Source organism: Apteryx rowi, unplaced genomic scaffold, assembly GCF_003343035.1.
Source record: "Apteryx rowi isolate R43461 unplaced genomic scaffold, aptRow1 scaffold_26, whole genome shotgun sequence".
NCBI lineage: Eukaryota > Metazoa > Chordata > Aves > Apterygiformes > Apterygidae > Apteryx > Apteryx rowi.
The window spans coordinates 4,349,949-4,366,951 of record NW_020448974.1 but is presented as its reverse complement, the minus strand read 5'-3'; the positions used below and the strand labels follow the sequence as shown (position 1 = coordinate 4,366,951).

General features: G+C 40.2%; 1 protein-coding gene across 2 annotated transcripts in view; it reads left to right on the top strand.

Moving 5' to 3' along the window:
* The first annotated feature begins 1,287 nt into the window (after positions 1 to 1,287).
* HLF (HLF, PAR bZIP transcription factor) overlaps positions 1,288 to 17,003 on the top strand; it is a 35,259-nt gene continuing 19,543 nt past the window's right edge. The window contains exon 1 of one of the 2 annotated variants that reach the window (XM_026067630.1): positions 1,288 to 1,615. In XM_026067630.1, the coding sequence (XP_025923415.1) occupies positions 1,420 to 1,615 (196 nt within the window). In that variant the 5' untranslated portion in view covers positions 1,288 to 1,419. The remainder of the gene's footprint in view (positions 1,616 to 17,003) is intronic. The other variant, XM_026067629.1, reaches the window with a different exon arrangement.

Below are 17,003 nucleotides of genomic sequence, written 5' to 3'. Positions count from 1 at the left end.
CCTTTTCTCCCCGCTCCCCCCCCCGCAAGGTGATTAAGTAATTGGATGATTTCCGTAAGGATATTAGGCGGTGAATGATAAGAGCAGCGCGTCTAGCCTAGCGGAAGGCGATGGGTTTTTCCTCCGCCGCGGCGCGGATGGCTCCGGCCGCCTGGAAAAATAAAATTAACGGGCCGGCTCGGTCCCTTCCTCCTTGTGAACCCCGGCGTGCGTGAGCATCTGGCCCCGCGCAACCGGCAGGCGTTTTAACACTTAAAAAGTTGCAACTCTTTTTGTAGGAAGCTAAGGTAGAGCAGGCTTAATTGTACTTGGTATTTCCAGTCGTTCGGATCTGTGTCGTAAACAAACCCCCCCGTGCTGCGGATTCAAGACTTGTAGTGCGCTCGGCGTCCCGAGTTTCGTCTCGATGCTGCATGCAGGATTGCAGCAGGGGCAGATGTAATTAAAAAGGAAACGCTGTGAAGGCACGGTAGCTGGCAGAAAGCTTGATCAGTTTAAATTGTAGCATATCTTGTTGAGAAATCAGGTGCTGCCTTCAAAGTGTGCATTGAAGTTACTGGATGTTTTTTATAGAAGCAAATAGGAAACATTTCAGTTTTGGGGGTTTTTTTGCTTTGCTTTTTCTGTACCTCTGGATTTTTTTTTCCACTTCTGTATGTTAAAATATATATTCTGTCAGACTTTACCATTGTTGTAAGTTTGTAACTTCAAAGCATTAAGAAGTTTTAACATCATTATTATTTCTGTAAATGATACCTTGTATTATTTATTGCTTCCTATGAGGCTCCCTTACCATCTTAAAGCAAGCAGTACAGCTATTGAATTTGGGGGCTACTTTGATTGTGTAAGGACTACTAAGATTAGGATCTTTATTATACTGTTTTACTTATAGGCTTAGGGGCTTTAGATCAAAATTTTCCCTCTTCAACAAAATACAGTATCCAGCAACATCTTCCAGCTTGCTTTATTAGCTTGATTGCATACTCTTAAGAAGCCTGTGAGTACTTATTGAAGCTGGCATTTAAAGCCACGCATGCAGTGGAATTGTTAACTAAAAATAGAGGAAAATCTTAAAAACATGGCTGGATCAAGGAAAGGTGCTCAGCTGGCATGGCCTTCCAGTTCTCTGCCAAACAGAATGAATCGAAGGAGTTATTTATACAAAGGGAGTATTCACCTCTTGCATCCAAGAGAGTGCAAGAGGAATAACTGAAGTAGTAATAGTAGCTAGTAATTTAATTACTCAGCTCTTACATCTTTGTTATGTGTTTTGTTTAAGCATTCGGTAAAGAAAAAGACAAAGAGAAGAAGTTAGATGATGACAGCACCAGTACCACAGTCCCTCAGTCAGCTTTCTTGGGCCCAACATTATGGGACAAGACACTGCCATACGATGGAGACACTTTCCAGTTGGAATACATGGACCTGGAAGAATTCCTCTCAGAAAATGGCATTCCACCCAGCCCAAACCAGCATGAGCATAGCCCACACCAGTCAGGTCTCCAGCAAGCTACCTCAGCATCACCTTCTGTCATGGACCTCAGCAGCAGGGCTTCTACTTCAGTCCACCCAGGCATGGTGTCGCAGAACTGCATGCAGAGCCCGGTCAGACCAGGTAAATCAGCCGTAAGACCTCCCCTATGGATTTGAGCATGAGCCTGCCCCCCATCCCTTCCACCCCTGCCAGTGTAAATCAGTTTCTACTGTATGGTTGACAGGCAGCTTAGAGAGGGCGAATATGATTCGAGACATTGGCATGCCAAAAAATAAAAATAATAGCTCTCATTATTGCAAGTTGCTCTGCAGGGATTTTTGTTTAAATTATGTCAGGAAGCTGTGGGAATTCCAGGGAAACTTGCCTGTCATCTTTTCTTCATTGGTAACTTGGCTATTAGCAAATGAAAAACACAAACAGAATAGTAATGTGTAGATGCCACGGTGTTAAATGAACAGGGACAAGGACCACGAAAGAGAATGTTCTTTTGTTCGGCCAATATTTGATGTGAGAAGGCAGGAACCATAGCCTGGGCAATTATCTTGAAGGTAAACTTAAAGACGGTGCTTCCTGTTTGTAGTTTTGGCCATGTTCTTGTCCTGCATCAAGCAAAATAAAATTTCCCACAGTATGGGGGACAGGAGCTAAATTTTGGAGCTGCATTATAATTGTGGTTAAGTTAGCATAAACTGAGTGCAACTCCGCTGACCCCAGTTGCTGTGTTAGATCCATACTTGTCTTAAGCTGCAGGCAAAAAAGAAGTCATGGAGCTGAGTTTTGATCATAGTGCCCAGTTCAAACCTGTTCGACATCAGTGGAAGTCTTCTCTTAGTTTATTAGCACTTTAATTCATCCCTTTAGAGACACTAGTACAAATCCTGGATAACTGCTCTGGCTTCACACCAACATGGCTGAGATCATGGTCTGGGGAATAATGTCAACACTGAAGTTTGGAAAACGTGGAATTGGGTGTTTTTTAAGCCCATGGGTGACTTATTTATTGTGCTCTTCTGCTCATACAAGGTCTGCTAGACCGAAGTGTGCTCTTGGGAGCAGGAAACCACTCCTCTCCCTTCTGCTTGATCATTTGCCATGCTCAGCGTGCGAAGTCATTGTCAGAATCATCTGATAAGGAGGCAAAATAAATAAATAGAAGGACAAAAGTTGTGGAGCAGGATGAAATGGAAAAGTCTTAAAGTCTACAGCATTTCTTTCTCATTGAAAAGAAACAAAACACCCCCTCCAAAACACCACACACCTGTCAGCAGACTCTTTGGTCCCAAGTCAGAGCTGTGCCCCTGAAGTCAAAGTGTGTCAGAAGTCTGTGGGTTTTATTTACTCGCCTTCACTTAAAGTGGATTTTTCATTGTTATATATTTTGGTTCCAAGGCATTTCATATTTAACCAGTAACTTGTATCAGTTTCCAAAATTAAAATATATTTGGAGTTGTCAAGAGAAATATAAAATGAAACTTTGCTTTTCCTGAGCCAGTTCTTAAAAATAGTGCGTATATGCCTCCCCATTTTCTGTCGTATATGCACGCGTAAAATCAAAAGCAGATAATCTGTCCTCTTTCTTTTTTCGGAGGAGCCTGATTATGCGCCAGGCTTTTAATGATCACCTGTCAGAATTTATTTGTAATCAGCTGTCCGCATGACTTTTCTGCAACTCACTGTGGGGTTTTTTTGATTTTTTTTCCTGCGTTGTTTGTAGCTCAGGGTTATGAACTTTTCTCACTAGAAACTCTGTATACTTTTGTACTCTTATAAAAGAAGTCAGCCCTCTCGGGGTGGGATAAATCATCTTAATTTGCAGTTTTTACTTTCTGTGCCATCCTGGTTTTAAGAATAATGTAAATTTTTGGTTAATTTTTTTTAAAGGGGGATTCATTTCATTTCTTAAAATAATATATATATTTGGGGAAAAATATATCTTTTTCCTTTGGTGCCTTCTCTTATAAAAATCTTGTATTCACAGTCTATTTTGAGGATTTTTTTTTAATTTGAGCAAGCTTTAAAATAATACAATATGTATTTTAAAAATCAAATTTTAATAAAATAAAAAATGACTGTTTAAGGTTGTCATAAAAGGGCCAAGGCAAACGTGCTGCTTTGAAATATGGAAGTTAGCCTGGAGATAAATATTAAAATCATTATAATGGAGCCTTTTTGTTAGTATATCCTACAAGACTTAACTTTTTTTTTTTTTAACTATCATGTCAGGAAGTTTTTTAATTGGTGTGAGCTACTGTTTCAGTATGCATTGCTGTTGCAATTTGTATTGTAATAAAGCCAAGAACAAATAGTATAAAAAAAATTCAATAAAAGTAGTAATTTCATGTGATCTTATTATTGCTAGGAAAATCAAAATTTTTAGGTGATAGCAATTATTTTAAAAATGTGGTGATGGTGGTGAATTTTGTGAATTTTGTATTACTTAACGTTGTAACTGAAGCCTGTCTGGGAGTGTGGACCCTGACTTTGGAAAGAGTCATATCCTGAGCTTTTCACATCTCTGATCACTACTTTAAATGGCTTCACAGCATTTGGCATCAGTATATCACATACAGTTGGCCAAAACGTGTATACCTGCATGTGCAGCTACTGTGTACAGGGAAGGGTGCGTGTGGAACGCCAGATGTGGCTCATGAACGTACATGGTATATCTCGGACATGCAGGCTGTACAGGAGTGACATGATAAGATTTAATTTTATATGTATGTTTTGAGATACAAGCCTTACGCGCCTCTAGAAGCGAACGGTGTCACTCAGATGTATATTTTATACAACCTCGGGAAAAGATCCAGAGATTCACATTGGCATTCACTGAGAAATGTAGTCAAGCTCAGCAAAGCTGAACGGACCCTGACTTAAAGATGGCATTACAGAATCCTCACCGATTTGTTTTCCTTAGTCAACAATAAATAAATAAAAAAGCAAATCCTTTTAACTTAATTCTGTATTTCCAGCTTGGATCGTCTGACTGACACCAGTTTCTCTCATCTGTTCTCTAGGTTGTATCAAAGAATCAAGGAAGTACCTACTTCCCTATAGAGTTCTGTGTTTGGGAAAGCAGTGAATGCTGGTTTTATTTTGATGAGGAGGGATGCATGGTTTTGCAAGATTAGAATCTGATGCATTTTTTTCCCCCACAATTCAGCTTTGGTTTGTTAAATAGTATTTTGATGATTTATTTTAGCAATGCAGACTGCCATTCACTGTAAAAGTAGATGCATTTGAAACCTTCCCCCTGTCCCCACTGGATGCTGATTAGTTTGTTGAAATCTGTAGTCTCCCTCAGAAAAACAGTTTCTATAAGGCTAGCTTTTAAAATAACCTGTTACTGCAAACACACTTTTTTGGTTCTCCATCCGCTGCATATCTTGTGTTGTCTTTTGCTGGTTCTTTGGAACATAAATCTCCATTTAACTCTGGGGTTCTTTAAGGAAATAGCAAGTATTCTAACCTGTTTTTATGTAAAGGGAGGTTCATATTTTACAGTTAACTAGTTGGTGTTTGCTTTTTACCTGGCCTTTTCCCCCTGTGTAGTCCTTCTTTGGGTGAATAGGGCAGCTAGTGTAAAGAGTTTGTACGGAGTGAATTAGAGCTCGATGCCTCAGGCAAGTCTGGTGAAGACCCTAGTTAGGCTTCTGGGTTTTGTGTTGTAGATCTGAATTCTCTCCATCTGCCACCAAAGCCTCGGATCTAGGGTTGCATTTCAGAGGATGCTGCTGACAGTGATGTCCCATATTGTTGTTGCTGCCCTGCTACTTGGGGAGGATAAGGCCATCGGGTGGCTTTGAAAAACTCCCTTTATCTTTGTGTTCCCATGACAGTGGCTTTAAGTCTGTGATGCCTGGACAGCTGGGTATCTTAGAGTACTTGCAAGGGATCTGCCAAAGGTGATTAAAAAACCCAAGCTTTATAATCCACATATGTGCAGTAGGTATCAAATGGTCTGCACTTTCAGTTGAAAAAATTAGGGATATTCTCACCAAAAAAAGCTGGAAAACCACTATCATCAGAAGTATACTTACACTGATTTTCTTCCCCCTCCCCCCCCCCAAGAACATAAAGGTTTTATTAAATGCCATATTTTATTCATTCAGGAGGAATATTTTGTGTAGAGTACAAGATCCATTACCTTTTACTTCTTGTATAGATACTGAATTGTAATGATGGGCACTACGCATGACTGGGTAGTTTCCAGCATTTTCTTCTAACTCTTGTTTTGTGATAGGTGCACCAACCAAATAGGAAATCTCTTGCTCTTGCTCCACCCAGCCTCTCGGCTGCATACTGAGGATGACTTGATGAAGGAGGTAGCCCACAAAAGGGTGTGTGTGCAACACTCCCTTTATTGTAGCCTTCCTTCCCTTGTGTTTCTTAACGTGACCTCCTCTTCGCGCATAGCCTCTGGAGTGCAAAGGGCAGCATTCCCAGCAGCCAGCTCTATGTGGAATCTCTTCCTAAGCTTTAATCATTGTTCATAAGCAGTTATTAGGTGTTGCTTGAGCCACATCATGAGCCCCCTCTCTTAAAGTCAAAGGACGCTACCTCCAGCACTAGGAGGAGCTGGGAATTTCCTGAACTTTGCTCTCGCACATGATAACATGGGAATGACCTGCTAAACCGTCAAGCAGGCTGGTACTGAGAGCTGCTCTTCACATTGACTCTCACGTGAGGCTCTGAATGGCTGTTGCCTGCATGACCATGTGCTTTAGGCACGTGGCAGTCCCCTGTGCAGCCTGCTCAGCACGGCTTTTGCTGGAGCAGCAGCAGGCAGGCATGCACGCACACATGGCTGTGTGCTCCTGCCATTACCTGCCGATGCCCAAATCACAGCGAAATGGAAAAGTTTAGCTCTGTGGATTGCCAGAGCAAGGGAAGTGCCGTATGCAGACAAGCTTCACAAGACTGCATTCTGGATCAAAGAAAGATGCAGAATATACGCTGGCAAATATAAAAATAGCCTGTCGCATGATAAGAGGGAGAAAAAGTGCTGAATGCACGAGCCTTGTTAATGCTAGAAGCAAGAACACTAAGTCACCTTTAAGAGATCCAATTTTAATATTCACTGTTAAATTTTGATTATTGGTTAAATAATTGCTTGACTACATGAAATAACATGAAGTTACTTAGGCGTATAAAAAGTAAACACCAAGTCTTGTCCTGGGCTTTTGCTATAATTCTAAAATATACCTGGCCTGACTCTCTTGTTCTTGCGTGGAATAGAGCTTTCCACACAAGTAGTGCTACTTACGCTAGTAAGGGCTGTTCAGTGTCAGGAAGAGGGTACACAGAGGGACCAGGCAGGACTTTTTTCACCATTTTGAGGATGTCTGAGAGCAAGTCAAACTTGTTGCATTTACCTAGAAAAAGTACAGTGTCTTTTTAAGAGCCTTGCTTCCCATCTCAAAGTGTATTGAAGAGCATTTGATTGAATGATTGTCTAGTGCAGTGATTTGATTTTTAAGACACGAGTACAGTATACCCTGAAGTCTTTCATAAAACAATATGTTATAGTTAGGAGGGGAGACGTCCTCAGGAGCTGTATGTGAAGAAGACATTGATATTATCTGCTTAGATGCAGCTCCTAGGAAACACGTTTAAATGTTGCAATCTCTACATATTTATATGACAGTAGATTGGCAACTGTGGGAGCTAGCAGTGGCCGGATCCTGCCCAATTAATCTGCGATGAGTGCTTTACTCCTCGTGTAGTCTTATTGATTTCAGTATTGCTCAGCAGGCGCACAGCTTATTGACTGCCCTCTTTCATCAGCTCCTAGGTGGAGTAGCAAAATATCACTATTTGTTCTCTTGTCGTTCATCTTTCTGGCTTTTTTTTTTTTTTTTCCAGCCGAGGGGGATAACCAGTCTCGGCGTGTTGGTGGAGTTTTCTTCTCACAGGATGAAAGGACCCTCGTGATCAGTAAAGTGTTCTTTAGAGCATTATGTAAACAGCAGCTTGGTTGGCTGGCAGTGCATTAGCATGGAGCTGTATTTTATATATTTATGTATTTATGTATATTACTAGTATATTACTAATGTGATCATCTTTTTTTTTTTTTCTGAAATTTCACTTTTGTAATCAATAAATAATATTTCAATATTTTTGTTCCTGAATTCCACAAAAAATGTGATGATTAGAAAAGAGTATTTCAAATAGGTTAAGTTCAAAGAAAACTGTGGTTTGGGTTTGTTTGTTTGTTTGTTTTTTAATGTATGAAGTGCTGTGGACTATGGAAGAGCTGGGGAAAAAAATGTTTATTTAAGGGAAAAAAAGGCCTCAAGTCCAGTAGCATTTAATGGAGTAAGTTACACATGAGGAGTGAGTATAGAAAATGAATCTAAAATGCACCACTGTGTCAAAATGAATGCACCACAAACAGATTTTGTAGCATCTGTGGCCATTTTAATGTAAAAATAACATTAAAGAAGCTGTCTGTTTATCACAAAGCTGAATTTGGTCCTGAGAGCTTCAGAGCTAATGTGGGGAGAGCTAACAGGCAGGTAAGGCAGCATGTGTCGCAACATTTTGCTAGTTTTTTTTTTTTCTGCTAGGACTCTTTTTAGCACTTCAGCTTTGCATAACTGAGGCAATATTCGTCAAGTTTTAAATTAATACAAGTTATTGTTCAACCTCTTCACGTTTTCTGACACACTTGAAGCTGTTGTACAGTTATGCTTCCCTGTCCCATTCTCTGAACCAAATCTTGCCTCTCTGATGTGGACCTCTTTCTTGCTTCACGGTTCTCTTCTCAGCTTTAGGTCTTCATGTTGCTGGTAATGTTCTCTTCTTCGTATGATTTGCCGTTTAATGAAAACAAGCATGCTGATCTTGAAGGTCTTTGCTCATATACTCCCATTTTTGTGTAGACCATATGTAGGAGAATTAAATATATATTGCATTAGGATCCTAGAAAACTCAGGACCTTGTTAACTGGAGCCCAAATCTAGATTATTACTAAAACAAAACTTGACAGGTACCCATAAATCAATGTGTTCCTTAGTAGTATGCGTTTGTTACAAACGGATGTCAGCATGAACTACGGCAGTAACTCATCTGCAACAAAATGTCGTCCTTAGAAATACAGGTGTATATATACGGAGAGGCAAAAATATATTGTTAGGTAGAGATTTGTTGAGGATGGAGAATGGTAAAAATGACGACTTTTCCAATTAGCCTTAGGGGTCTCAGCTTGCTATAAATTCTCTGTTCTGGAACACGGTTGTGGACAATAGGTCAAAGATTAAGTAATTCATTACAGAACTGGTTGGTACTCCTGTATTTAATAAACAAATGAATGAACACGGCTCTCAGTCCACAGCAAAATCCATTACTTCGCATGGCAAGGATTGGACCTAAATTTYTGTAAAGCATTTACAAGGCTCACCACTTATTTAGTTCTTATACTTGAAAATTGCTTTATTTGAGGTTTGAAAATTGTTTTATTTGAGGTAACCTGGGAACTCAGTAACCGTGATACAGATGAAAGCACTCAAACCAGAAATTAAAGGCTGTCCCGCTGGTAACTGCATATAACTTGAGTTTCCAAGGAGGCAAGGAAAGAAGCCGTAGCTTGCATTTTGAAAAATAGAAGCAACAGTGTGAAACTTCTAAATGCAAAATATTCCTGCAGAACTCCATTTGATGGAGCAAATCAATATTTTAGTACAATGGAATTATCGAAATAATGCACTAAGCCTTCATGTGGCAGAGTATGTTACCCAAGGCTGCAGACTATAAAACACAGACTCAGACCAAGAGGGGCTTCGTTRAAATAAAGGGGGTGACTTGGAACAGTTCAGTCATTTTTACAAGCTCACCATTTCGAGATTTGCAAATGAGTCCTACTCCTTTGAGAAGTCTGTTTAAAAACAACTGCGTGCTTAGTTTCTAATGCTTAGTAAGCAAGAAATACGCACTTGAAAACAAATCCTGTTCCTCATCCAAACAGAGAGGGTTAAACTGACTTAATTTGAAGGACCCTGCAGCAATCAGACATACCACTGTTCCCTCTTTCTTTGTGCGGCATAGTGGAAATACAGATGTTACTGACGTCTGTAATCCCTGCAGCTGCGGCCTCTCATTACAGCACGGGGCATTTGGCCATTTTATGTATGTAACCCTTGCAGTTCTGTTGCTTACTGGGATAGATGAGGGTTGGGATATTTTTTTCTTGCGTAGTTTGCTATGAAAAAAAACCTTACCATTTGTTCTAGGTATGTGGGGCCTCTCGTGTGTTACTGCTTCAGGATTTTTGAGTGTATTGGCTGATTTCAACCGAATGTGGCAAAAAGGTTAAGACTCTAAAAGAGCAATTACATTCCTAGAGTTTCATGGAAAACGACGGGTGGGTAAAGTAGGAAGATGTTACTGAGCAGGAAGAGCTGTAATGCAAATGTGAGTTTTATACCTCAGAGAATTTACATAAGACCTTTAAAATGCCTGATCTGTGTGAAATGCTTCTGTGAGAGCTGACACCCTTTTAGACACCATGAGATGTCAATCCACTTTGAGAAACAAATCTGCAAGAAACAAGGCTTAATTGGTTTACTCTGTGTATACTGGGGGGGATGTCACAAAACTATTTTACTGTTACTCTTCCTTTAAAATCCTCAGCTCCTGGAGTCTTGTGATTATATGAGACTCTAAGCTTTCATTTAAAAAGAACAGTTAGAAAATCGGCTATGAGGTTTGCAGACAAAATTYTGGAAGCAGTGAACCAAGATAATGGCATGATCTTGATCCCCTCCGAAGTTCAGCAAAATTATTTTACCTGAAAAACTCTGGACTTTTGTGCAACCTTGCAATATCTTGTGCCTTTTGTGCAGCAGAAGCACCACAGCTCCATTGCTCTGTTGGAACCTACCTTGCAGTCAGCCAAGTTTAAATTTGAGGCCAGTTATCTTATCATAATTATTGCAGTATCACATGTGGGCAGACGTCCAAGTGACCTTGTGTATGTGTGTTGCCATTCATTCGTCGGCGTGCGTTTCGGCCGGGGTGCTCTGCACAAAGCTCCCTTTTACGGCTCGTTCTAATCAGTGTAAATTTCCACTCTGCCACCGGGGTCTGGGGAGGAGGGGGGTTAGAAGTGAATGAGAAACATGGGAAAATGAGAGTGGGCTAAAAATGTTCAGGGATCAAAGAGGAAAAGTAGGTCGTGGCAGGGCATGTGTGTTGGGAGGAGGAATAGGGGGAGCACAAGCAAAGGGAAGATTTGTTTTCCTATTGGCTTTTCAAAGTTGTGCAATTTAAGAATTGGATTAACCTGATATGACTTTGTTTTTCTGCCAGATTAGATATGTTGAGTTTCTTGGCATTGTGAATTGTACAGTACATTGTGTGCTGTAAATATGGGTGTGTCGGGATAAAGCTGTAATGACACAACACACTTGCAGTATAATACAGCACTACTGGGTGGACTCCCCTGTCCCCTTAGTGTCCCATTCCCTCTCCCCCGTGAATGCACATGATTGTTAGGGCATTCAGAAAATTGTCAGAGCCCCTCTACATTGTGCTTCTAGCACCACATCAAGACGTTTCACAACCCTTTTTGGTAAGGTAGCGTTCACTTATCTGTGGCCTGAAAATCCTTTTGTTCTGGCAGTGGCGTCATGAAGTGGTATATGCTATATGAAGTGCATAAAAAGGGGAGACAGCTATATAAAAAGGCACTCAAGAATGTCTTCCTGCTTTCTCAATGTTAAGATGTAGAAAGTTTTCTGAGAAATGTTGCAATTTTTTGTCTTTGCTCTTTTTTTTTTTTTTTTTTTTTGACTGTGTCTAAGATATTGCCTGGAGATGAACTTAGGAAAATTAAAAATCAGATCCAGATCTGAAATAACTGCAAGTACTGAGCTTACTGCTTTTTGAAGTACGTCACTGTGCATATGGATATCAAAGGAAAACTTCCATGGTGGCATATATTTGCTCAATGTTTTTTGTGTGTTACGTATACCATSAGATAATTTAACTTGGTGTATCAGTTTTATATGCTGGGCTAGTCCCATGGAGGAGCCTTACTCTCTTTGTTTACTGCAGAATGAGGGTGGAGTAATGAATGACTCTTCCAACTTAGGCAATGCAACCAGGTATCTAAAGATAGATAGTCAGAATCAGGGCCATAGTGCGCAGAGTAAAAGCTGCTCTGCAAGACTAGCGAAGAAAATGCAGAGTTTGGGGAATGAAACTAAGAATACTTTAGGGCACCTTTTTTTTATTTCCTACTTTCCCATTTCCAGACTTCTCCAGGGACCAGAGCTACCCTAGCAGGTTAGTCACCAGGGACTGACCATGGTATGGTCTCTGTCACTGGCTTTCTAAGGGCCTGCCCTCTGAATTGATACATGTACCATAAAAATGGAGAGTAATTACCTTGTCCGCAGTGAGGATTATTTTTCCTGGAGGAAAACATAAATAACTGATAATGATTTAAGTCAGATACCAAGATTGGGTCGTGTTACTTGGCCACATGTTGTCGTAATGCCTTACTCTAATTCACGTAGGCAAAAAAATGGAGCTTGCTTATTAGCTGAAGATTTTTCTGAAATCTTGCCCTTTATGGTGATTGATCTGGTTTTTGAGAGTAATACGAACTGAGTGAAAGGGAGCAGGAGATCAAGCTTCTGAACACTTGCATCACTCCTCTGTATACTTAAATGAGAGAACTAAGAAAGAGTGGAATATATTTAAAGTTAACCTGCATATCCACCTTTTCAGAAGGTTAAACTGCAAGCCTTCAGTTATAAATGTTGGACATCTGCAGTTTGGGTGTCCACTTGAAACACATTAGCTGTTGGTGTCTCAGCGCTTAAAAAATCGGCACAGAGCATCCAGACCCTAAGATCCGACATTCACGCATCCATTTGGCCACTCTCAGAAAGGTTGATCTTTCTCTTGGACTTTACTCATTGCCATGTTTAGGAAACACTTTTCCAAACTCTTTTTATCTGTTCAGTTTTCTCAGCACAAGGTTGAAGTTGTGGTAGTTGCTGGAAGCTGTTTTGAACATGTGAAAAGAAATCATTAGCCAAATAGAAGGGAAGAACTGGAGGTGTTATTGTCAACTTGTGTGTGTCTGATTTCACCAGCTTCTGCACGTGTCTGTTATCAATTTATTTCTGTTAGAAAGTAAACAAATCTCACTTTTCTTATATACTCTCATGACTGTTTCATCTGAGTTGCTCTTATCTGTAGCAGGGATGTACTTCTGAGGGCTTGTTTTTGGAGGCTTTTGTTTCTGCTTTCGCATGTAACATGCTCTCGAGTCACATGCAGCTCTGATACTGGCCAGGGATGCTGTTTATCTCTTCCAAAGTCAATTATTTAAAAACCTTATTATCACTACTATCAGAATATAGTAACTTACCATTGGGGCAGCTTTTATCGCATTAGACCTGTGTGTTTTTCAGACTGGATCCTTTGGCCAAATTTTGCCTCACTTGGTGAATGTCCCTCTGTGTTCTGTGTACTATTTGGTAGCTGTTTAAGTAGTGTCAGCAAAATCTCAGCCATGTGGGATGTGTTGCTCCATCAGATTCATACTCTTCCTGTGCTGGGCCATATCCTGAGAAGCCTAAGTACCTCTAATTCTCCTGAATATGGTTCATTCAAATTCATTTTGTATTTTTGAGCCACTTGGGGGAAGTGCTTATAACCCTCTAGCATTAACAATTTACACTGCCTTTTCAGAATCACGTCCTTTCAAGGTCTGCATCCTTGAAGGAATTGATGGTGTTTTAACTCCTCTCCAAATCCAGATGAATGCACTGTGCTCAGCACCCAAAACCAGTTAACTTCTAGTTAATTTACAGCACTGTCAGCACTAGCAAACCTCTTAAGTAATTTTTCTGCTGCCCTTCAGTTTATAGACGGTGGCTTGTTGTTTCCCACTTTCTCACGTTTTCCCAAAGCTGCTGGTGTGTACACTCTGAAGATCACATTTAACCAACACAAGGAAATCAGCTTGGCCCGACTGGCTTCTTTATCACGTGGCTGAGAATGTGTTCACTCTGTTCTGCCAGACTATGGCTAGCTGAGCAAAATACAGTGAAGCTCTGGGCTTCTAGCCAAGCTTTTATTTCAGTTTGGAGCTTACAGCCACATATTTGCTGTTTGGCAGGACATCCACTGGGGTATATTTGGATAGTAATCTAGCATTGTTTTGCTGCTTTTTTTCTTTCTCTCTCTCTCTCTCTCTCTCTTTTTTTTAATGCACATAGATAGGATAATCCCACCACATACTTTGGCCAGCCTACACAAGACTTCTCGGTGTGCAGCATTATGTATGTGCACTCAGAACTTACAGCCATGACCTTTGATAAATATAAGTCAAAGCAATTAAATTTCTTTTATTGAAAAATTTTGGATGTCCTACTCTTTGCACCCTACGTACTGATAACAGAGCTATTTTGTTACTCTTTCTAAGATCAAAAGCTTCACTAGGGTTTGATTGAAGTCCAATTATGGAAGGAAGTAGCTTTGCTGGAGTTCTGAAAATAGCAATAACTGTTAAAATAATAAAGTCTGTCCTTGTGTGTCTTTATAATCTTTAAAACTTTTTTGGGGGGAAGGGGTTTGTTTTTTTTCTCTAGTCTTAAATGAAAATATTAGCAAATGTCTTGGGAAAATAGGAGTGTGCTGTTAGAAGAACAAGTATCCTTCTCTGGAATTCTTACTTCAGTTCTGTTCTCCACCCCGAGCTTGCCTTCCTCTGAAGCTGTTTGCATGCAGCCTGACTCATGCAGGAAAATAAAGCTGGATTTGATTTTTAACAGTATGGGAGGCTTTGGGTTTGGGGGGGGATAAAGGCTTTATGATGCAAACTCATTTATTTCTCTGAGAAACAAAAATGGGCCTTTCAAAATGCAGTGTGTTTTGGAAAGTTGGCTTTGGGTTTGAAACCCCARCATCTCTGATGGCGTCCTTGTATGAAAGAAATAGTACAAACCCAAAAAATACTTGGGGGAGGGCTACAAAACATAATTGCAAGCAGAAGTGTTTGGGGGCAGTTCCTGTTATTTTATGAGGGGACACCTCTCCTGAAACTTCATCRTTGTTCGTTTTATATATACAGCGCTCAGCCTGGAAGTCTGTTCTCGTGCTTGCTTTATCAAGCTGCTTTGAGCTGAGTCTGAGCAGATGAATGTTGGCAAAAGCTGAAATAGTTTTCCCCAAATCTCTGCATTGTTCTTTAGAATATATGTTTAGAGACACCATCTCTTAATCTCTCCTGCATCCTCAGAAGGGAGAGCGACATGGGAGAAAGGGCCCTGTGGTGAGATCCATGGCTGGTGTCGACTGGCAGAGCTTCCGGCAGGGAGAGCTTGGTCCTTGATGTTAAACCGTGGCTGGTACGAATGTCCGTTTGTCAGTTACAGCTTTTAGTTATCGAAACATCAAGATGAATAAATATATATGAAGGTGGCTATGCAGAGTCATAAGTGGATCTTTTGCAACATTTTGCACTAGTTGCTGTAGATACTACTTTGGTTATTATACAGTTATGGCTAGGTGGAGTTTTGAACTTAAAGCAAATTTTACTAGGTTTTATCTCCTTTTTCTTTTTTTTTTACTCATGCGCATATGTACTCATCTTATATAATACAATATAATCCCTGTGTGAAAATCAACCCTCTTAAACTTTTCCTTTAGACAGCTGACCTCAAAATCACTAATTACTTGAGGAAAACGTTTGCATTATAGATAGATAGCATTGAGTAAAAGGCCCAGAGTACTGTACAGATCCAGTGAAACCCTTTGGTTTGTCACATGAACCTTTAGGACTAGAATTTTCTTAGCCCCTTAAATTACTAGGACAGTAGCTGTTGTTTATTCATTAGAAACTTGCCGTTGTGCTCTTTCCGTTGCAGTGAGAATTATATAGTCTTTTTTTCATTCACCTAACCATTTTGAAATTGTCTGTTTATTCTATCCATAAGACAGTTTTATGTCTGTAATGTCTATAAAATATTCTGCCTAAAATAGTCCAGTGCCTTGTTCTTACTGGGTTTGGATGAGTCCTTGGTATCCAAACACCTTCCCTTGGTATACAAACACCTTCATTACCTTCTGCAAGTCTTAGCTGTAAAAAATCAACCCTAGTGAGGGGTACCCTGTTGATCGACTAAAGATATTTATACAGTCAGCAGCTTTAGCCACTCTCAGAAACAGCCTTGCCTGATCTCTAGGACCTGCTAAAACTCATCAAGCAGGTTCCTGTTAACCAATTATCTAGTTAAGCAGAAAGAGGAAAGGTGTTTCTCCTGCAGATCCTTTTTTCTGTGCAAAGTTAACCCATTCATCCCCAAGCTTGTTACTGTGCATGCTCTTGACACTGAAATAACAGCAATGAGAGAAGGAGGAAAGAAAGTTAGAAGGGATCTAAACCTGCAAATACAGAGTTGTGTGTTAGTGTATATCCCTCAAGTAGGCAGAGGCATGCTGTTTCCAGCATAAATGTGGAGCACTCGAATTTTTAGCCGAGTCCTCCTTATAGTTCATCACCTAATTTTTTGTCTTGCATTTTAAGGAAATCTGTGCAAAAAATAAAAATAAATAAATAAAAGGACCCCCCCCCCCAATATTTCATTGCTGCTAGAGCACACTGCTGATTCCAAAACACTTCTACTATGTCTTGGATGGAAGACTCTAGTTGCTTTCATGCATAGTAAGTGTTGCAGGATAATGTAAAAAAAGCTCTTTCTAATAGTGCTCTGATTTTCTCTGCATATTATAAGAATAAATATATGCTCAGATGATGCCAGGTGGCTTGGTTGTCCACATCTGACTGTCTTCTGCATTGATTTTTAAGACAGGACATGTGCATGACTATTTTGATGGCTGTCGATACCAGCTGTGTCTGTGTGGAATTCAGAAATATTGTCAAGCGACAGTGCAGTTGTTGGTAAACAAATGATTTTGCTCATGGTTACTGGAAATAGTGAATGGGTGGGTGGGGTGAGGTGAAAAGATGCTCCAAATTACAGTAATAATTTGGTTAACACTGTCCTTTTCCTTCCTACTACCTGCCCGAAGACTTGGTTCCATGAGCAGCAAAATCTCTGTGGATACTCTGATGTATAATGAGACATATGAGGCCTTCCTTCAGTCACGGAAGTAATGGTTTCTTTCATTTGCATTGTTTTCACAAAGCTTGTGAAAGCGAGTAACGTATATTTGAGACTAATACCTCTCTGCTATATTTGTATGAAATTTGCCAGCAGTTTTAGAGGTGGTTAGAAGGAAGATAGACAGACGTGTGCAGGGCACGATCGCACAAACCTCATTTCTCAAGGAAATAGAGCTAAAGAATAACTGTCAAATAATATACAGTCCAGGTGCCTGTGTATTGGGACACTGAGATGCAAGTCTGCAAATCATTGAAAAAACTGGAAGGCCGTTTGGTATCTTAATTGCATATGTAGCCTTTAACCAGGCACACAAGATACAGGTTTTGCCGTCTGATTAGATCCACGCAGGCAGATTCCCAGCTGAC